Source organism: Eulemur rufifrons, chromosome 7, assembly GCF_041146395.1.
Source record: "Eulemur rufifrons isolate Redbay chromosome 7, OSU_ERuf_1, whole genome shotgun sequence".
NCBI lineage: Eukaryota > Metazoa > Chordata > Mammalia > Primates > Lemuridae > Eulemur > Eulemur rufifrons.
The window spans coordinates 55,907,915-55,930,866 of NC_090989.1; the positions used below are offsets into that span (position 1 = coordinate 55,907,915).

At 38.1% G+C, this 22,952-nt stretch overlaps 1 protein-coding gene across 11 annotated transcripts in view; it reads left to right on the top strand.

The window, feature by feature from the left end:
- The window catches only part of PHLDB2 (pleckstrin homology like domain family B member 2), a 203,717-nt gene that overhangs the window by 131,901 nt on the left and 48,864 nt on the right, over positions 1-22,952 (top strand). For all 11 annotated transcript variants that reach the window (XM_069475089.1, XM_069475080.1, XM_069475082.1 and 8 more), the window contains 3 exons: positions 13,750-14,133; positions 18,994-19,137; positions 20,199-20,336. In XM_069475089.1, coding sequence (XP_069331190.1) covers positions 13,750-14,133; positions 18,994-19,137; positions 20,199-20,336 — 666 coding nt within the window. The remainder of the gene's footprint in view (positions 1-13,749; positions 14,134-18,993; positions 19,138-20,198; positions 20,337-22,952) is intronic.

Below are 22,952 nucleotides of genomic sequence, written 5' to 3' on the forward strand. Positions count from 1 at the left end.
CTTTACTGTGAGAATTCTGTAGCATTCTTTCTAAGGATTAGTGCTCTCCAAGGTCATACAAAAACCAAGGCTCTAGGTCCCGGAGTCTTACTTGTGTGCTGCTGAACAGACAGTAGATCTAATGTTTCTAGAACGAAGAGAAAGTATAATTGAGCATATTTATTTAAAGAGTTTTGGTATTTTAAAAAACAAATGTATATGTTCTCTAATCTCCCAAAGGTGGTCAGATGCAGATACTATTTTAATGATCAGAGAGTAAACAGGTTGGTATTATTTAATTTTGTAATTGGGAAATATTGTTTAGGAACTCAAGACTAGTGAGCATTATCAGGTGAAAGTTACTCCACTTACAGATGTGTTTTGCTTCTCTATTTGCTTCATGCTGTCTCCTCTTCCTAGTGACTCCTGACCCTAAAAAACAACTTGAGCATTCAGACCTTTTTTGGCCGTGCAGAGCCATTCTGTAAGTTTGACAGTTTTTTGTTTGTTTGGGTAGCAGAATGGCCAATGTTAAGAGAATGATTATTGTTGTTTAGTCATAGCATTAACCTTTAAAAAAAAAAAAAGAATGTCTTTGAAATGTGAAGGCAAACTTAAGTATTGAAAACTATTTTGTCCTCCAGTCTGACTTGAAAAGAATCTCCTTTCTGATGTGACCCTTCCGCTTGCTACATCCTGGCTGTAGTTTTAATTTTTTTAAAAAATGGTTGTACTAGTGGAAAGAAGCCAGTTTAACTGCAGATGCAGGAGAGATTTGTTTGCTAATCAAATAAACTTAGTGGCTCAGACTTTTTAAAGGGGTATTTAGAAATGATGACTTTCTTCCTATATTTTGGGTTAGAATGGCAATTGTTACATTAATTTATTTATCTTTAGATTCATCCTAAGCCTTAAACTGAATTGTTTCTGTGGAGCCCTTTTCTTAAGTCTAATGGTTAAAAACAGCCAATTCTCTGCCTTCTTTTACTTTCATGCCTTGCTTGAATGGTTTATAGGATCTAGCTCAGAAATATAACGTGAGCCACAAATGTGAGCCATGAATGTAATTTTAAGTTTTCTTATTTTAAGAAAAGGTAAAAAAAAAATACAAAACAAAACAAAAAAACCTGGTGCAATTAAGTATAATAACCGGGCAGCACAGAATTAAATTGAAGATGCTATCTACTGCCTAAACAAGCTATCCATTCTCTAGGTAAATATCATTCCTTTGTTTCTAAATAAAGTAAGAGTAAATCTATAACCTATGGGTACTATTAAGAAGAATATTATCTGTTATTAGATCACCTGGGATTATTAGAGAATAAAGCAAGGACTGTCTCTCTGCAAATAGCTGGCATCTTCATTAATGCTATTAATATTGAAGAAATTAATGATTAGCAAATTAGGACTGCCAATCGTCCTCAGTTAACTGAGAATTAAAAAAGTTGTCACATTTTTTTTCTTTTTTCCTTCTTTAATTGGAAAGATAAATGGGCAGAAAAGGAGTGGAAAGGGAAAAATTAGCATTTAGCAATAATCTAATAACTTCACATGGGGAAACAGAGCTGAAGTCTTGATGTAATTCTATATTGCAGTAGTGTATGGCAATTGCTATTAAAAGTAGGTTCCTCTGTACTTGAGAGCAAACCCTTGGTTCTTGTTAGAGTGGCAGTACAAGCTATTGCCTCTTGATGGTGCCACGCATTTAAAAATCCTTATTGGAGTTTGAGAGATGTGTGTTCTGAATCTTAGCATAGTTTAGCATTCTCAGGCTAATAGCTGAAATATAGAAGACAACTTAGACTAAAAAGAGGTCCTGTATGTTGCTATGTCAGTTATGGAAGAAGTCTCATTCTTTTTAAAAATGATAAATCAATATGCAAACACTTATTTTTAAATAGGAAATAAAGCTCATAAATAAAATTTATACGAAAATGTACAAACTAAATGAAAATTGAAAATATATTGATATAAACAAGTATATGGGAGCAGAGGTATATGAGGGAGGACTATAAACTGTTCATAGTAAAAGAAGTCCTCATATTTGTTGCCAGATTACTTGTGTATCTAAATTAAAGCCAACTATTGAGCTACCTTTCTTTAAAATTTTCTTGTCACCTGATAGGTTTAGTGATTGTGTTGGCTAATTCTTATAATGTGAACTTCTCTTCCCCAGTTCTAGAAATATTATGAGAATGTTTGCTGTGGAGAATATTTTTAAAGTTTAAGATTTAAAAAAAAATCCAAAACACATATTACAATAGAAACATAGTCATCACTTTCTCAATGGAAAAATTTTGTTTCAGCCACTTCAATGTGCAGGTGAAGACCTATTAAAAGGCACTTTAAAAAAATTAAACACTTGATTTTGAAGATTCACATGCAGTTATAAGAAAAAAAATCAGAGAGATCCTGTGTACCCTTTACCAAGTTTCCTCCAATGGTAACATCTTGCAAAACCATAGCGCATTATCTGCAGTCAGGATACAGAACAGTTCTGACTCCGTAAGGGTCCCTCAGGGTGGCCTTTTATAGCCACGCCCACTTCCCTCCTCCTTAACCTCTGGTAACTGCTGATCTCTTTTCCATTTCTATAATTTTGCCATTTCAAGAAAATTACATAAATATAACCATATAGTATGTAACTTGTGGGTTTGGCTTTTTTCATTCGGCACAGTTGTCTGGAGATTGAGCCGGGTTTTTGCATGTTGCTTCCCCTTCCTCTGGTCTAAGAATGGGCCGTGAGGCAAAATGAAATCCCGGGGAACACACTTCTTTGTGTTTCCTTGGGTTTCTGGGTCCCTAGCTTGTCTGTCTTCTTTGCACCTTTTGGAATCTCCTTCCACTTGTCTTTTATATGATGTATGGGGTTCTTAGTTATATTTAGGAGGAAGAATAGGGAAAGTATACCTACTCCATCTTCCCAGAAGCCAAAGTCAATGAGATTAGTTTTTTAAAGTTGAGAACAGTGACTGCAGGGAGGAATCTTTCTGTGGGGTATGTTCTGTTAAAAAATTTTGGTTTGGATACATTTGACGTTTTTTATTCAAAATCGCCAAAACCATATTTCAGCTTTGGAATTGTAATTTGGATTTTAAGAAAAGACAGAATTTTAAGAAAATGCTGAGTAGCATGAAAAGGAACATATCTCTCATATATTTATTATTCTTTCATTCTGATTATATTATAGAATAACAGAGCTGGCACTTTGAAAGGCCATCTTTTATACCACATCGTGAAGACCAAGGCCTAAATCATGTTAGGCAGAGATTACAATTTTACAAGTTGTCCTGGGAGAAAGGAAAATATACAGGCATACCTTGGAGACATTGGTGGTTCATTTTCAGGCCACTGCAATAAAGTGAATAACCCAATAAAGCGAGTCACACAGATGTTTTGGTTTCCTAGTGCATATAAAAGTTATGTTTACACTATACTGTAGTCTATTAAGTGTGTAATAGAACTATGTTTAGAAAAGATACATACCTTAATTAAAAATACTTTATTGGTAAAATAAAATGCTAACAGTCATCTGATCCTTCAGCAAAACATAATCTTTTTGTTGGTGGAGGGTCTTGCCTCGATATTAATGGCTGCTGACTGATCAGGGTGGTGGTTGCCAAAGGTTGGCAGTTTCTTAAAATAAGACAACAATGAAGTTTGCCATGTTGACTCTTCCTTTCATGAAAAATTTCTCTGTAGCATGCAATGCTGTTTGATAGCATATTACCCAGAGTAGGACTTCTTTCAAAATGGGAGTCAATCCTTCAAACCCTGTTGCTACTTTATCAACTAACTAGGTTTGTATAAAATTCTAAATCCTTTGTTATTGTTTCAACAATGTTCACAACATCTTCAACAGGAATAGATTCTGTAAGTCCTAATCATTAAAGTTTTATTGTGAGATTACAGCAATTTGCTTACATCTTCACACTTCACTTCTCATTCTAGTTTTTTTGCTATTTCCACCACATCAGCAGTTACTTCTTCCATTACAGTCTTGAGTCTCTCAAAGTCATCTATGAGGGTTAGAATCAACTTCTTCTAAACTCGTGTTAATGTTGATATTTTGCTGTCTCATGAATTACACAAATGTCCTTAATGGCATATTGAATGGTTAATCCTTCCCAGAAGGTTTTCAACTTATTTTTCTGAGATCCATCAAAGGAATCATTATCTATGGCAGCTGCAGCCTTACAAAATGTACTTTTTTTTCCTTTTTTTTTTTTTACACACTCACTCACTCACTCACTTCCTCCAAAATGTACTTTTTAAATAATAAAACTTGAAAGCCAAAATTACTCCTTGATCCATGGGCTGCAGAATAGAGACTGTGTTAGCAGACTTGGAGGCAACATTAATCTCCTCGTACATCTCCATCAGAGCTCTTGGGTGACCAGATGCACTGTCAATGAGCAGTAATATTTTGAAAGGAATCTTTTTTCCTGAGCAGTAGGTCTCAACAGTGGGCTTAAAATATTTGGTAAACTGGCTGGGGGTGATGGTTCATGCCTATAATCCTAGCACTCTGGAAGGCTGAGTCAGGAGGATAGCTTGAGCTTATGAGTTTGAAACCAGCCTGAGCAAGAGCGAGACCCTGTCTCTACATCTCTACTATAAATAGAAAAAATTAGCCGGGCATGGTGGTTCGTGCCTGTAGTCCCAACTACTCAAGAGGAGGATTGCTTGAGCCCAGGAGTTTGAGGTTGTGGTGAGCTAGGCTGATACCATGGCACTCCCCCGGGCAACAGAGTGAGACTGTCTCACAAAAAAAAAAAAAAAAAAAAAAAAAATTTCAGTAAACTATGCTATAAGCAGTTGTGCTGTCATCCAGGCTTTGTTGTTCTACTTACAGAGCACAGGTAGATTTAGCATAATTCTTAAGGGTCCTAGGATTTTTGAATAGGAAATGAGCATTGGCTTCAACTTAAAATTACCAGCTACACTAGCCCCTTGTGTCCTTTGAAGCTTTGAAGTCACACATTGACTTCTCTTTATTAGCTATGAAAGTTGTAGATGGCATCTTCTGCCAATAAAAGACTTTTTTCTACATTGACATTCTGTTGTTCAGTGTACCCACCTTCATCAATGATGTTAGCTAGATCTTCTGCATAACCTGCTACAGCTTCTTCAGCAGAACTTGGTGCTTCACCTTGCACTTTTATGTTATGGAGTTGGCTTCTTTCATTAAACCTCATGAGCCAACCTCTGCTAGCTTCAGACTTTTCTTTTGCAGCTTCCTCACCTCACTCAGCCTTCATAGAATTAAAGAGAGTTTGCCCTGGATTAGGGCCTTACGCTGGATTAGGCTTTGGCTTAAGGGAATGTTGTAGTGGGTTTGATCTTCTATCCAGACCACTAAAACTTTCTTCATATCTGCAATAGAGTTGTTTTACTTTCTTATCATTCATGTGTTCACTGGAGTAGCACTTTTAGTTTCCTTCAAGAACTTTTTCTTTCTTTTCTTTCTTTTTTTTTTTTTTTTTTCCAAAACAGTATCTTGCTCTGTTGCCAGGGCTAAAGTGCAGTGGCATCATCTTAGCTCACTGCAGCCTCAAACTCCTGGGCTCAAGTGATCCTCCTGTGTCAGCTTCCTGAGCAGCTGGGACTACAGGCACATGCCACCATGCCTGGCTCATTTTTCTAGTAGAGACAGGGTCTTGCTCTGTCCTTCAAGCTGGTCTCAAACTCCTGGTCTCAAGCGATCCCTCTCCTCTGTCTCCCAAAATGCTAAGATTACAGGTATGAGCCACTGCGCCCAGACAAGAACTTCGTCTTTACATTTACAGCTTGACTGCTTGGCGCAAAAAGGCCTAGCTTTTGGCCTATCTCAGCTTTAAACGTGCCTTCCTCTCTAAGCTTAATCATTTCTAGCTTTTGATTTAAAGTGTGAGACGTGCAACTCTTCTTTTCACTTAAACGCTTAGAGGCCATTGCAGTGTTATTAATTGGCCAAATCGCAATATGGTTGTGTCTCAGGGAATAGGGAGACCTCAAGAGAGGGAGAGAGACAGGAGTGGTGTCGGCGGAGCAGTCAGAACACACACACACACACACCCACCCTTTATTGATTAAGTTTGCTGTCTTATATGGGCATAGTCTGTGGTGCCCAAAGCAATTATAATAGTAACATGAAAGATCATTGATCACAGATCACCATAACAGATATAATAATAATGAAAAAGTTTGAAATATTGCAAGAATTACCAAAACGTGACAGAGTAATGTGAGGTGAACACATGCTGTTGGAAAAATAGTGCTGATAGACTAGCTCATTGTAGGGTTGTCTTGAACCCTTAATTTATAAAATATAATTATCTGAGAAACAGAATAAAGCAAATACAATAAAATGAGGTATGCCTATAGTTACTTTCCTAACAGTATTCTCAAATTTAGAAAGAATACATGCCATTGTTTATGTTACGTTCCTATACATAAAATTTTATAACATACTTTTTAAATTTTAGCACATAATATTTTCCATGTGATAGGTCTCATCAGCTTATATGTAATAGCTCACCTTCCTTTTTTTACATGTAGACTTTCCTACCTTTTTTACCCTAGCGACTTCTTTATGCATTAAAAAAATCCTTATTTTTTAAAGGATAGTGTATGTTTTCAAATGTGAAGATTTCCTTAAAGGTCTTTATGCTTCTTATACACTTACTTTTATTGAACAAAATAAAATATTACATAAAATGTTAAAAACTATTTTAATGGGTTGTGTTTTATAGACTATGGTCTTTCAGAAGAAACAAGCAAAAAGATCCTCTAGAACTTGGTTAAGCTAAAGTGAAAATGTAAACAGATGACAATGCCATTAGATTTTGCTGTGTTTTCTTTAATGGTGCGGAGCAATCACGTAATTTGTTTAACAGAGGGTCTCAGGCACCTTGTAGATTTTCCTCTGGAACACTGTCCATGTAAGAGTAAAAACATCTGGCATTTTTTTTAGATGCTATGTGGAAATTATGATTATATTGATCATATGAATTCCTTTCTTTCTAGCCAGTGCTTTTCAGTCAATAGGGAGAAATGCATTTTTCCCCTTAAAATGTTATGGAGTCATCCATAATGGACACTTTTCTTCAAATGATATCTTTTAGTATTTTAAGAATAGTTCACCTCCAACCTTAATATTTTTTTAAGAGTAGAACATTCTATATACCACGTCTGCTGGTTAATTTTAAATGGCAAAATGATGCAAAAAGGCATCAGGAAAAGGACTAAAATATAATTAAATGGTATAATAATTGTGGTCACAGATTAACTTGATTCTGCCCAACAAAATGCAGAGGTAGAAAAAGTAAGTCAAGAAGACATTCTTGGGTAAAAAGTTAACAGGATTAATTACTTTTTTATTTTTATTTTTTTTGAGACAGAGTCTCACTCTGTTGCCCAGGCTAGAGTGCCGTGGCGTCAGCCTAGCTCACAGCAACCTCCAACTCCTGGGCTCAGGTGATCCTTCTGCCTCAGCCTCCCGAGTAGCTGGGACTACAGGCATGCACCACCATGCCTGGCTAATTTTTTTTGTATATATTTTAGTTGTTTGGCTAATTTCTTTCTATTTTTAGTAGAGACGGGGTCTCGCTCTTGCTCAGGCTGGTCTCGAACTCCTGAGCTCAAACAATCCTCCCGCCTCAGCCTCCCAGAGTGCTAGGATTACAGGCGTGAGCCACCACGCCCGGCCAGGATTAACTAAATCAAGTTATATTACTTTAGAACATGTTTGATGTAAATGAAAGAAAAATAAATAAACATTACTTCATCATATATAGGTATTATTGATCTATAGCAGTGTTATATGTTGCAGTGTTATATGTTATTGAATATATTAATTAACTACATTTATTAAATGTATTAATAATGCAATATATTTTATATTTATGTCTATTTTTAAAGTACAAGCTCCTTCTAAAATAAGGACTTTGCCAGAAATAGTAGTAGAGGCAAGTGGCTTTGAGAGAGTTGTTGACACACAGGTGAGTAATAGTCATTTTTAAAAACAATCAGTTATGTAAGGAATTGATTTATGAGATGAGATTAAAAGAACTGAATTTCTTTGTCTGAGTATGAGTAAAGGTAGGATATGACAAGCCTCTCAGGTATTTGAATGATGCATGCACTCGATAGGATGGGGACACTCATGACCTCTGAAGTTGAAGGTGGAGCCAGGGACAATGTGAATAGAAGCCTGGCTTTTATGTCAAGGGTGAAGTGTGTGGACCAAATAGGGAATGGGTTTTTTTTTTTTTTTTTGGAGAGTAGCTCCTTCTAGAAGCTGCACCACTAGATTTAATTTGCTGGAGGGAATATGTGTTGCCCCATATTGGGATAGAGGGACCAAATGACAAGATACTTTCCTCCCCAGCCTACTCCGGCAACTGGGCAGAGCTCTACTGCCAGGGGCAGAGGTATATGGACCACTGGGCAGGGAATCTGGGGCCTTGGGGGAATTCTGTCTCTCTCCAGATTGGCAAAGGAACCCTGTACCAGTGTGGGTGTAGAGGTGTGGGTTTTTTTCAGGGAGACATTTGGCTACATAACATATTTTTTCCTGTATTTCCTTTCCCTGAAGACAATTGAGTTTGGTTTTTAGTTTTGCTTGTTAACCAGTATTAGAGATGGTTCCCCAGGGCCCACGAGACAATCTTCTATTTCACTTTGAACTTTTGGTGGAAACCATCTTAATCATGATTGGCAAATGCTGAACACCTACTATAGGACAGGCACCAACTTTAGACTTCATAGCATATAGTATATAAAACATTCTCCATTGTTGACCAAAACATTGTTATGTGGCGCAGATGCATACACAACAGTGGTCCCATATAATGTAATCTGTATTATTAGATTATAATACCATTTTTTACTGTACCTTTTCAATATTTAGATACACAAATACTTACCCTTTTGTTACAATGGCCTACGGTAAAGTAACATGCTGTACAGTTTTATAGCCTAGGAGCCATAGGCTATGCCACACTGCCTAGGTGTGTGGTAGGCTATACCATCCAGGTTTATGTAAGTACATGCTACCATGATAAAATCACCTAATGACGCATTTCTTAGACCGTATCCCTGTCATTAAGCAACACATGACTGTATATGTACATGTATATGTAAATCTTCTTGATAACACAATAAGGTAGATACTCTAGTAATCCCCTGTTTTATACATGAGAAAATTGGGACACAAAGAAACTGACTAACTTGCCCAGGGTCACACAGGTAGCTATAGAACCAGGGTTGAAACCCAAGCAGTCAGGCTCCAGAGTTCATGCTCGTAGCCTCTTGGTACAGTGGAGAGAGGAGGACTAGACAGATGAAGATAGAGGAGGGAAGTCAGAGGTTTAAAAAGACATAGATCTATTTCTCCCTTACACTCCATGGGTTAAAAGAGGCCTCTGCTCCACATTTCCTCGCTCAGGGCCTGGGCTGATGAGGCCAGCACCACCTGGAGCATCACTCTGCCATGGCAAAACAAGCATGTGATGAATCATGCTCTGGCTGTTCATGCAAAGATGACACACATCACTTCTCAGAAATCTGAGACCATATCTATTAGAGTTTGCAGGTGGGGAAGAGAGGGGCCATCGTACCCTGTCCCCAGAAAGAGGCTAACTGATCACAATAGCCCCAGTTACTACCCCTAAAAGATTCATCTCTAAAACAAATAGACTTTGAGCCATTGCTTCTGTCTTCCCCCCAAGACTGTCCTACCTAACTGAGACATCAGGGTTTGTATGTGGAATCCTGGAAATTCTGCACACTTGCTGTCAGCCTCACCTCTTCTCATTCTGCCGCTCACTTTTAGACCAGGATTCCTGACTCTTGCTGGTGCACCCTATGTATTTATTCAAAAGTTTATTTGGAGCTTGGGATCCCTGAGTCTTGATATAAAGAGAAAGAAAGTTGGCCCATTTCTATGCAGCTACATCATCCCTCTTCCCCCCAAATGACCCCATCTCTTAGCCACATGCTAGTTGCTGATCTCTGAGCATACCATGACATTGCCTATGCCTCTATGCCTTTGCTTCCGTGGTGCCTTTCCAGAAATGCCCTGCCCACCCCACTGTCCCAACAGACCAGACGGACTTATATTTATCCTTGAGGAGTCAACTCACATTTGCTTTTCTGTAATTTTTGTGTATTGCTTCCTCATATGTAAAGCCATAAGTTTTCTGTAAATGTCTGTTATCACTGTTTCTGTGACTAATCACCTATTTATACTTCTTTTTAAGGATTTCAGGGTAGAAGTGCTGTTTTGTGTTCATTTGTGTATCAGTAGCACATTACTAGACAGTGAGTAACTTAATAGATCTTTGTTGAGCTGAAGATTATGAAGGTTATGGAGACACTGAAGCCCTACAATTACCAGAAGTAAAGTAAAGAGAAGTAAAGTCATACTTATCCTAAAAGAAAAAAAAAAAAAAACAAAACACATCTCCTTTGAACTAAATCATATTTGGCCATTAAAGGTTGACACTTTTGTTTTATGTAATAAATGGCCCAACATACTTAATTTAACAAAAGAATCTTAACAATGATTTCACCTGTGCTTAAGCATCAGCAGTTGGTTTTCTGCAGAATTTGGGGATTTATGCAGTGTATAGACAGCCCTATAGCCCAGACTGGCTGGTGTTGGATACGGGGGACTGGATGGGTTTAGGAGATGGATGGTGCTTCCTTCCTGGGGGCTGTGAAGCTGTAGCGGGGCGATGTCAGACACTTTGCTCTGAAGACAGAAGAAAGCTCTGAGAAAAAAAAAAAAAAAACACTTCAGCCCATGACTCTTGTTTTTTCCTTTAACCTCTAAGGGAAAAAAATTGCACACCATTTTCTTCAGGTACATTTTCTAAGATGTCGTGTCCCCTTCAAAGCTTTCTTTGATATATGTGGGATATGGAGTTGAAGGAAAGGAAAAATGGGAAGGGAGAAAAAATAAAAAATGTATTTAGAATAACTCTATTCAAAGATACCTACTTTCTAAATTCTTAGCACCAGTGTTTTGGTGTATTTAGGTACTTAGGGTCTGTCCTGGTGGCTTTCCAGGAGAATGAATGGTAGATTGCTGGTTTGGAAGGTGGGGTGGGATTTAGAGATTGCCAAGAGGGCCGCCTCCTGACTTAGCAGATTACTAAGGAAAGCTTCCAAAAAAAAATAAATAAATAAATTTTAGATAGGGGGCCAGACATCTCAGTTTGCCAGGATCAATCCCAGTTTGCACTTTGATGTTCCAGCATAATTATTATTAGTGCCCTCTTTGATTTTCAGAGTCATAGTTTGGAATGGTCGTCCTGGTTTTGGAGTCATGTAGGGCGAAGGATATTGGTGTGATGAATGGGAAGGAAAATGACTCCAGAATGAAGATGGTGAAGGGAGAATTATCTTATGAGAGTAATTTCTGTTCAGAGTTTTCCTTAAAAGGCTTCTTGTAGTGCTTTCTGAAATGCCTTGCAGACTTTTTTCTGACGCACTTCTTGACATCAGTTTATTTTTCTTTGGTGCAGCTTTTATGGGGCCAGTGTGTCTCAGTGCAGCCTGAATTTCTTTAAAATTTGTGGGCAGCCTTGCTGCATGTGAGTGTGATTCAAGCATGGGCAGATTGGCTGTGAATGGGGTGATAAGAATAGAGAGAAACACATACCCGTAGACCAAACTTCCTGTGCACAAGCCTTTGAATACTGTGTTTCACTCCCTGAAATAGCATTCATCTTAAGGATGGGATCATTTATTCCCTCTGGAATTAAGCAATACCATTGGCAGCAAAAGTAACTATTTTGGGAAGGAGATGTGGGAGGAATTTTGCTATGTATTCCAGGCTAGGCAGAAGTACCTTTCATGCTTTTGAAGACTGCACTGTTCATTAGAGCCCTGGTATTTGGAAGTTGACAATTTTTAGATACTCTAAAATATAATTAGTGCCAAGGCTAATGTATACATAGTATAATCTACAAAGATTAATGAAGACTGAGTTCAGATGCTTCAATTTAACTAGATGGCAGAAAAGGAAGTTTTCTTTGGAGATTAGCCTCTGATAGAGATGCTGTTGAGAAGTAAATTTAACACTTGTCCCTGCCCCTCTTTTCACATATGCCCCTGCAGGTTGTTTTTGCAGAATCCCACATAGACTTTTCCAAATTGTTGGAGAAGTCTAAACTAATGCAAGGATGGCTGTGTCCCCCTATTCCCTCCCCATAAAGCTGAGGTGGGTAGGGCTTGGCAGTTGGTAGCAGCTGCAGAGATAAATAAGCACCAGGGCTCCTGGATGGACAAGGTGCAGAAGAGCCTGGGGATGAGGGTGTGTAGTCGGGCGTGCCTGCCCTGGGAAGAGGCCATGAGGACGGAGCTGCAGCTGGAGTCCAGAAGTTCAGGAAGTGAAAGGGAGGTGCGAGCTTATAGCAACTAGTTTAAAAGTCCTTTTGATCAAGCTATTGCTTTTTTATTTTTGGGGGGTGGTGATGCCTACTTTAGAGAGTAGATATAAGTCATATACACCTTAAATGTCTTCTATTTTGTCATTTAAATAATGTATTTAATGTAACCCAAGGAGTTAGGTCAGTCTGTTACTACTTGACTTTTCTACATGTCACAACTTCAACTAACAAACAGCTAATTTGTCTTCTGAATTTTGTCTGTACAAATTAACTGCAATTGGAATGAAAACAGCAGCCCAGTGCTGCTTAATATTTTCCTATTTTGTTACTGATAAGCAGTATGGAAAGTCTTTTTCTATGGAGGGCTTCTGGCGTCTCCTCTCAATATGGTAAATGTAATCACAACAGATGGTTTTTGTTTTTAATTCTTTTTCACTTTGGCATTGGAATTAACGTGAAGGGTAAAGATGTTGAGGTGCCCTACCTCAAACAATGCTGTCTAGGCTTATGAGAATCATTTTGTAAATTACATACCATTGTTCACAAATATGTAATTAATTTACTTGAAATTAAATATTATGAATGTCTGCCTGTTTTGCATGGGGAGTCTGGTGCGATGTCAGTTAGTGACACTATTATAGACATTGATGGCCTATATATTGATTTTTTTAAAAAAACAAATGAACTATTATTGTATTTCCTAGCTAAATGAATCAAAGGTTCAGTGATCTCAGAGTTTGAGCTACATTGATATCTATCTGGACTTGATGTGAAATGTTCTTCATTTGAGTCCAACATTCCTACATTTTTATGATCTTAATTATTTATGGAAGAAATTAGTGAAAAAGACTCTCCATGGTGACCAGGCATAAAACAGTTTTGAAAATTCTGAAGCATTTCAAGAAAAAATAATTGAAGATGTAATCTTTTAAATGAAAAGATTCTTTCAGTAGCTTTTTTCTCTTTGTGTGTCTAACAGTAGAATAATATTTCACAGGAGGTTAGAGAATTAATTTTAAGCACAAGTGTTAAGTCTACAGTGATGAAAGAGCAAGATATTGTTGAAGGTAGATATGTAGAGGGTGGGAAGAAGATTAGATAGGAAATGGAGGTTTAAAAAAAACCACTTTGAAGTGTTGGAGAATTGATAAATGAAGAAAAGGCTTACTGAGTGCCGACATGTGCCAGGGTCAGCCCTGGGATATACTGATAAAAGGGACAGAGGAAGCCAGAATTGAGTTTTGGAGGAAAATCGGGCATTGTTAACCCCCAACCAAGTGTCTATGGGTTTATACGTGGAATGAAATTGCCGGTAGTCCCAGCCTTCTTTTTGTTTAGAGTTGTCCATTTTCCCAAACTCACTGGCTTTCCCCTCATCTCTGTGTTCTAGGAGAGACAGCGTCTGGAGACCATCCTCAGTCTCTGTGCTGAATATACAAAGCCTGACAGCCGCTTGTCCACCGGCACCACCGTGGCAGACGTGCAGAAAATCAACAAGGAGCTTGAGAAGCTGCAGCTCTCTGACGAGGAGTCTGTGTTTGAAGAAGCCCTGGTGACCCCTGATACCAGATACAGGTGCCACCGGAAGGTGTCCCTCCACGATGCGGACTCTGCTGGCTTCGGGAGTCTCAGTCAGAGCAGTGCCAGCTTCCTTGCCCCCAGGAGCATCAGGAATGAGGAACTGCTCAGTGAGCTCACCAGGACTGCCCCCCAGTCATCCTCTGCCTTTCTGAAAGCTTCCAGCGAGTCCTCTTACCTAAGCATCCTACCAAAGGTAATGCTGGCTCAGAGACACTAGGATTTAGGGCCTAGGGCTGTGCATATGCTTTAGCCTGGAAACTAAAGATTTTATCATGCTAATTTTCCAGAATGTTTTCAGTGAAGCTTCAATTTAAAAGGCAATTAGCTAAACAAGGTGCAGCAAATTAGGGTGTTTACCATAAAGTAACAAATTTGCACTGTGGAAAATGTAGCAGCACAAAAGAGTAGAAAAGAAAGGAAGAAAACTTTCTCTTCTCCCTTCCCCCTTCCAATTGTGCACCTGACAGATAAACAGGTGTCAAGTAGGTGTTAAAATTGCCTTACCTGCCTTCCTAGTATTTTCTGTGCATATATGGCTATTTATTATAGACATAGATACACTTATACACCCACATTGTGTTCTGCGCTTGTTTTTTCCTCAACGTCTTGGGAATCTTTGCATGTTGGGACACGCAACTCTACCTCATTCTTTTTAATGGCTAAATGGCATTCTTTTGTTTAACAGTACCATTTAAATTGTTTCCCATTTTTTCTCAATAAACTCCATATACAGCAAATATCTAGGATATGTATATTTGCACAATTCTGCAATTGCATCTGTAGGATCACTTACTAAAAGTGGAATTGCTCAGTCAAAGGGTTTGTATTCATTTCAATCAATATTTCCAAATTACACTTCCAAAGGACCATATTTTCAGCCAACACTTTCACTAACAGTTTATGCACACACCTTGTTTTCTGTGCCCTTGTCAAAGTTTTGTATTATCGGAATTTTTCATTTGGCCAAATTGATGGGTCTTTTATTTGCTTTCCTTTGATTATGCATGAAGTTGGGCATTTTTTCATATTTTTAGTTGTTATCTATATTTTGACCCATTCATTCATGTTATTCATTCTTTTTTCATTGTTTTATTTGTCTTGTTTTTTACTGAGTAGTAAGAGCTGTTTGTGGTAAGCAACTTAGCCAATTAGCCTTTTATCATGAGTGGTCTTCCCTTTGAATTTATGATATTTTTTGGACATATAGGAGTTTAAGATTTATTTGTAGTCATAATTATTAGTCTTATGGTTGCACATTGGTTTAAAAATGTCTTCCGAATGTGAGGATCTCTTAAATGGAGTTCAAGGAAAAGCTCTTAGTGTTATTTTTTCACTCATGTTAAGAATTTTTTTCTCCTAGCACTCTGGGAGGCCAAGGCGGGTGGATCGTTTGAGCTCAGAAGTTCGAGACCAGCCTGAGCAAGAGCGAGACCCTGTCTGTACTAAAATAGAAAGAAATTATATGGATAAAAATATACACAGAAAAAATTAGCCAGGCATGGTGGCGCATGCCTGTAGTCCCACCTACTTGGGAGGCTGAGGCAGGAGGATTGCTTGAGCCCAGGAGTTTGAGGTTGCTGTGAGCTAGGCTGATGCCACGGCACTCTAGTCTGAGCAACAGAGTGAGACTCTGTCTCAAAAAAAAAAAAAAAGAAGAAGAAGAAGAAAAAAAAAAGAATTTTTTTCCTACAAAAATTAAAAAAAAATTCCCCCACCTCTTTTCTAAAAAGGATTTGAAGGAGCTTATAATAAAAGATATAAATTTTATTGGACAAGAATTAGAACACCAAAAATAGTAAATAGGAGGAAAAATCAGATTCCGAAATCACAAGGTGAATTTATTTATTTAGGAATAAGTAGGATTAATTTGTTAATTTACTTAATTAACTCTTACCCTTAAGTTCAACTGTGAGATTCTTTAGTTAATCTTTAGTTATAAGAGAAGGACACATACTGATTCTTTAAGAGAGAGACATTATTATAGTGCTAAATTCTGGCAGAAATTTTTCACATGGAGCATTTTTAAGGGGAGTTTGTGTATTTTTTTTTTTTTTTTTTTTTTGCTTGTTTGGCTTCAACAAGACTTTTACACTGTACGTTTCTGGTTAGAAGTCCTTATATCTTCTGTCATATATCAGGACTCTAAACTGTTAAACACATGTTGGACATCAATCCCTTCTTTTCCCTAATGACCATATTTACTTTACTAATTCTGAATGGAGAATAATTCTGAATAGGACATCTGTCTCTGTGGCCAGAAAGTTGCCCTGATTAGAAACCAGGATGGGGAGGAGGATGGGGGCTAGGAGGAATCAAACGCTGTTCAGGCAAAGTAAAGGGCCCATCATATGAAAATTGGACCTGTTGTCATCAGCCATTGGGCTTCCTTAGAGATCTTTGGGTTCCTTTTGCTCTTAAACCTTTTTAAGTTTCCTCCTTTATGAAGATCTGCCAATTTTTTGTTAAAAACTTTGAGCCATACACTCTCTCTAAAGACTGTCTTTTGGGAGACAGGTTTTCTCCTGGAGAAGGCTGTCATAAGAAAGCTGTTGGTGTGTAAACAAGCAGATTGTGGCAGACTCATGTTTTTAATTGCTCAGATAGGTTCTTAGGGGATAGGAGACTCTGAAACTTAGAGCAGCACCCATTGTTGCAGGAGATATAAAACTGTGCATCCTTTAGGGGCAGGAAACATCAGGAAATGTGGTAACATCAAACACCTGGGCACACAGCAGCTTAGACACAGCGCAGGTCAGAGAGAGGATGATGGGTTCTAAGGAACTAGTTTTTCATTTATTACTTTTCAAAAATAGACATAGATTACCTTCTCCCCTCTGTGTGGATCATTACCTCAAAGATGGCATATTAGAGGATGCACATATATGTGTGCTTATTAAAACATGTCACTAGGTAAGTGGATTCCTATGCCTTACTGTAAAAAAAAGTCCCAGAGAAATTAAAATGAAGGGCATATGTTTCAAATTTCAACTTTCTCTGTCACTGTAAAACTAAAAGTATTTAGTAGCTCTGTATTGGTTTTCTTTATTTGGTTAATAAATGAGATTACAATATCCTCACTCGATTCTATTACAAAGCATTCAGTTTTAGAATGCCTCTTGAAGATTTTGCTTCTTATAAATAACTTTTAAAAAGAAACCACAAACATTTCCTAGACGACATTTATTGCTACAAATAGCCCCTTAAGGTGTCTATTATTAAATATACCTATCGTGATAAACTTTCTAAAAACTTGAATTATGCAAATACTTGTAATTCCCACTATTAATTATCTTTACTCCCTACTTGCTTATAGTTTTGCAGATTGTTCAGATATTTTGTTTTTTCCTAATGCTTTGCTTTCACCTGTGAGAGAGATATTTTTAAACCATGTTGGGAGTAGAAACCTAATATGTAATCTTGACCCAACAGGATACTGGCCTTCGTGAGGCTTTCCTGCTAGGATTACTCCTGGGTGATTTTGGAATGCCATTCACTGTTACAGACATTCCTCACAGCCTAAAACAGGCACCTAAGTATTAAGACAATGAGCTTTATTGTCTGTGATAAAAAGGTCAGCAGTTGTTTTATTAGTTGATAAGATATTGGATTTAAGATGACAATTTAAAAGCTGAATGTCAGAGCTTGAAGGACCTGTATACCTTTGTTCTAAGCAACCTGAGATACTAAATTCTCAATTGTTTAATCTCCTTCAGCAGCTGCAAAGTAGGGTAAAGAATAAAGAATATGTTACTTGTCATGAGTTCTATAAAATAAAGAATAAAGAATATGAATATGAATACAGAATACAGAATATGACATGATAGATGTCTTCTTAATGTTATTATCAGTATTATTAAATAAATTAAATGAACCTAGTGAGGTATACTAAATTTTAAATTTTGGGGTGGTTAATTTGAATATTCTTTTCTACAGTGAGTAATCTTCAATAATTTACTCAACTTGTCTGCTGTTTTTAATTTTCAATTGTGAAATTGTATAATTATTGACTTACTGATCCAACTAATTACTTCTTTTTCAGAGAGATTTGCCTTAAAGAAAGGCTGGTCTCTACCAGGTGATATCCAAGATAACTAACCTGAAATTCTAGAAAGAAGAGACTATTTTCAAGTTATTACATTCTCTTCTTAAACAGTAGAGAGTCACATTTTAGCTGTGTGTATGAGCCACAATATTCCTTTCTTCCCTGGACATGTGTCATTAACTGTGTTCAGGAGTGTAAGTACACCCTCTCTCACTTAATTTGTTTCTTGACTTTCTCAATCCTTGCCAAGGAACTCAGTTTTTCCATGAAATAATTTTATGAATGGTGGCCAGTGTCCTATTTTATGTAGTATCTTAAACATTATATAGGAAGAAAGTCCGTAGAAGAGAGACAGCAAATAGTGCACCAGCACAAAAAGTGAAATACACAATTAACTTAATATTGAGTGTGTAGTTCTAAGTCATTTTGTGGGTCCCCAAAGTGATGTGCCTTTGCTTTTCTACCTTGTGTTGGGAAGGAAACAAATAAGCATGAATTCTCACTTGCAGGTAACCCCAGCAGTGGGAGCTAGTAGTATGGCTGGAGACTCAAGAGGCTTTTGTAGATGTATTCACTCGGGAGATGGGAGAGAATGTGGAGCTGGTAATGAAGGTAGCAGTGTGCCCGAGAGATCTCTGAGGAAGATGTCAAAAGTCTCGTCTCAGTTCTGGTTCTCTGCTGTGTTGAACTTTCTCTATAACCATGGAGAAGTCACTTCAATCTCTGCATATGACAACTTCCTCATCTGTACAACCTCTTAGTTCTTTTAGCTTCCAAAGGATATGAATTTGTGAATTGATGGTGTATGAGCTTACCAAAGAACCCAACTGCCAAGCATGGCATGGTCTCTATGGGAACAAGCCTCAGAGTTCCAATTAGGCAATCACAGGATGCTTTTGGAATCCATGTGGGCTTGGAGACAGTAAAACACTAGACTTGAGGCTGGTTTGTAAGTCGAGAAATTCTAGAATTGAAGTGTGAATAACCCATTTCTGTGCTGATTAATCACAGACCCCAGAGGGTATAAGTGAAGAACAGCGGACTCAGGAGTTGGCCACAATGGAAGACACCCGGATAGTAATTCTGAACAACCTCGAGGAACTTGAACAAAAAATCAAAGATATAAATGACCAGATGGATGAATCTTCCAGAGAGGTATAAACCACGAGTTCACTTTTTACCCTCTCCCTTTTTTCCTTCTTTCCTTTAACTTAAAAATAATGCTGTTTATTAGGGTGCAGGACTTCGAGGCCAAAAACATAGAAATCAGCATGAGCAGACATTTGTTCGATGGGTCCCACGTGTCAGTAAAAATCACTTTTTTTTACATTCCTTTTTCTTTCCTTTCTTTAATCAGATGAGATACACATATTAAGTCATCTTTAATGTACTTTATGTATAACCTGACATTGTCTTAACTAGTATGTGCTTTCTGACCTGCCACAGGACCTGTCAGCTGAGGTACTTTGTTTTAGATGTTCAAGTCCAAATCCAATAAACGTTTTCTGAGTGTGTTACTGTGAGTTGCTTATCATGTTGGCACTATGGGGGAATTCACACATGAATCAAACATACACCCAGCTTTCTAGAGGTTTGCAAACCAGACAGAGACACACAGTCTATAATTAGAATACAGTGGCAATGTTTATGTTACTTCCATGGAGTGAGAAGGGGCCCATAATTCTGCCTAGGGGAGGTCTGCATATCTGTCCTCACAGATGGTGCCCATAGCCCCATGGTGGTTAGGGGCTCACCTGTTGTTTTGCACACATAGACCCTGGAAGCCCCTCCTGCTGGCATTGCTAGGAATGCAGAACTCACACGCCGGGCTGGGGTAACTTTCATTTCTCGTGCTCTAGGGACAAAGAAAGAAAGAGGTGGCTGCTCCTGAGGTGGTTCGTGCTTGAGCCTGAACCTAAACAAATAGGCAAAATATTCTTGAAAAGTAAGCAGAAAAGGGGCTATAATAGAAAGTTAAGTGATAACTAGTTTTTTTTTTCCTAGCAAATACATTTTTTAGCAAATATATTCCAGCTTTCTTATATAGGAAATCTGACTCTCACATGGGCTTTCTGGAGTGTTCCCCAGGCCCCATCATCTGGCTGATACAGTAGTACTTTTGGAAATTTGTAGCTGTTACAAGTGCATCTCTAAAGTGGGCAGTTGAGAATGTCTCTGAAGGTGAAATGCTTCTGAGCTTTGTTTTGTGTCCGTAGTTGGATATGGAATGTGCTCTTTTGGATGGAGAACAGAAATCTGAAACAACTGAACTTATGAAGGAGAAGGAGATTTTGGATCATCTAAACCGGAAAATAGCAGAACTGGAAAAGAACATTGTTGGTGAAAAGACCAAGGTAAAGAAAATTATATCTGAATGCAATTTTTAGGGGCAAAATGGTGGTCCCAGTTGATTGAATTTAAATGTTAAATGGAATTACCATGGTTTTAGATTTGTGTGTCATGTTCCTGGAAACAGGGGCACTAGAGGAAAGTCCTAAGATCATACGTTGTCACCAACTAAGAACTACCAGCAGCTGATGCTAAGAAAGCAGAGCCCATTCAGCTTGCAAGCTGGTGTTCATAGCAGCTTATCCTACCAGAGATGAATGAGTTGTTTTTTTTTGTTCTGTTTTTCCATCAGCCTTTCTGCTCTTCTGATTCCACTGTTTTTTAAAGAATTTTTTTAGTTTGCTGAACTCCTTTCCTGCTGGTGCACAGTAGGGATGGCTTAAGCATACTTAAATATGCTTGCCTCGTTTCTTTTCTTTTTTCTGTTTATTAAAAAGATGAATAGAATCCATTCATCTCACCTGCCTTGCCTTGCTATTATCTTCAATGCAAGTGCACTGCTCTTTGAAAAACGTGTTCAAGTTTTTGCAGGGTCCTCACACACTGCCAAGTGAAAGCTATCTGTGAAACACAGTTGACGCTTAGCTTGGAAAAGGTTTTGCTTATACGTTTCAGGCCACAACCTGAATGTTAGCTGATATCTACTAGGGAAAGTCTGAAAAATTACTCGCAGATTTTAGAATTCAGGGTGGTAGTTGGGTTTTTGGTTTGTCTGTTTATGTGCTTTTTTCCCTCTGGGAAATATTATACATTCCTCTCCTATGCTAAGTTAGTTACAGCCAAACTAGGCCTACAGCTAAAAATAAAATTATGATTTGGGAAAGAAAAAAGCAGATGAGTTTTAACACATTCTTCCCCACTCACCATGTTCTCCACTAAGCTGAGAGAAAGAAAAATTTTTAGTTTGAGTAAGTTCTAGTGGTTTATGTGTGGAAAGAATTTCTGCTGAATGTGACTTCCTTTTTAGGCTCTTATTTGTTTGAGACCTATAAATAAGGGCATTTGATCTTGGTGCCAGCGAATGTGCTCAAAATGATACTGTCAGAAATGGAAGTCAGATTAAAAGCTACACATCAGTTTTTGGGTTGCCTGCATGTTAAAATTAAGGCTGCACAGCTTTCTCATATTAAATTTTATGTGCGTTCATTCTACCTCCAGACTTTTAAATAATAAAAACTCTATTTGGGTAATGGGTATATTTTTCTTCAGAAGGTCAAAAACAAGTCAAAGAATTGATCTAAAACTGCAGTTGAGGAGGAGTCAGTTAATGGTATATGCTTTTCAAAGATTTTGCATTGACACAGCAAAAAGCTTTAGTTGGAGGCATCAGATGTCTTGTTTTGATACTTATTAGTATTTTACTATTAAGTAAATACTAATTAAATTAAGTAATGCTATACTAATTTTATTACTATGTATGTCATATTGGAAAACTTGTGAGACATAGGAATGGGGTATCATGTTCCCTATGACCCCTTCTGCTTTCCTCATCCATGAAGTTATTTATTTTTGTGTAGCTCACATATGGCATGGGCTGCAAATTCTATTGGTCTGTCTCTCATTAGCATCTCATCCGATTTTACACAAAAGTGAAGCAGATTGAGCCAGTGCTAAACCTCACTCACCAGGGAAGGCTGTGTTGTATTCTCCGGACCGAAGGTAGAGGGGGAACTTCAGGAACATGAACAGAAACAAGCAAAGAGGCCACCTCCATCCTTCCTGTTATTGTTTTAGTGGCCTGACAGAGGCTATGCACAGGAGAGGGGGCTAAAGGGGCTTGCAGCATAGGACCAGCTCATGCAGCTGTTAGGGGATTAGTTGGTCTTGGAAGGTAGAATAATTGTCTGTCATCACATTGTATATAAAATGGCAGAAACTGGCTTTGGGTGAGGGACTCCAGAATAGGGTGAGGGAAGTGGAAACAAACACTGGGCAAGATGATGTAACTACCTATTCTTGACAACCAAACTCAAGTAGAGACTTGACTACTTGGCATCATTCTTGTATTTCTCAAATAAACTTATTCCACCATTGTATGACCCAGCTATTTTATACCTTCACTCTGTTCAAACCTCTGGCCCACTTTCCTCCCTCTGGCTCAGAGATGCTCTCACCGTCTGCTCCCCTGAAAAATTAGAAGCATTCTGTCTTTTCACAACCAAAGAAGCTGCTCTCCTCCCCACATGACCAGTCCTTTTGGATGTGCTCAGGATGTCATCCCATCTCACCTTCTGAAGGTCTTCAGTCTTTCTGCATGCACTGTCCTCTCCCCACCAATTTCTCCCTCTTTCCTGGGCCTATGCTGCCAGCATGCCAACATTATTATTTTAAAAATAAACTACTACCTTATTATTTAAAAATAAGCTATTCTCTCTTCTCTCTTCTCTTCATCACAGCTAAACTTTTCAAAGAATTTTCTAGGTACACTGTCTCCTCTTCCTCATTTCCCAGTTAACCATTCTTCCCATTCCCGTGGCCTTAGACCTCCCCTACTCATCCGATTTTGCTCCTGTTAAGACTACTAAAGACCTTAGTGCTGCCCAGCTCACTGGGTGCTTTTCCACCCTCTTGTGATCAAACTCCTGAGCAGCATTCCATATAGGAGACACCTTGTTTCCTTG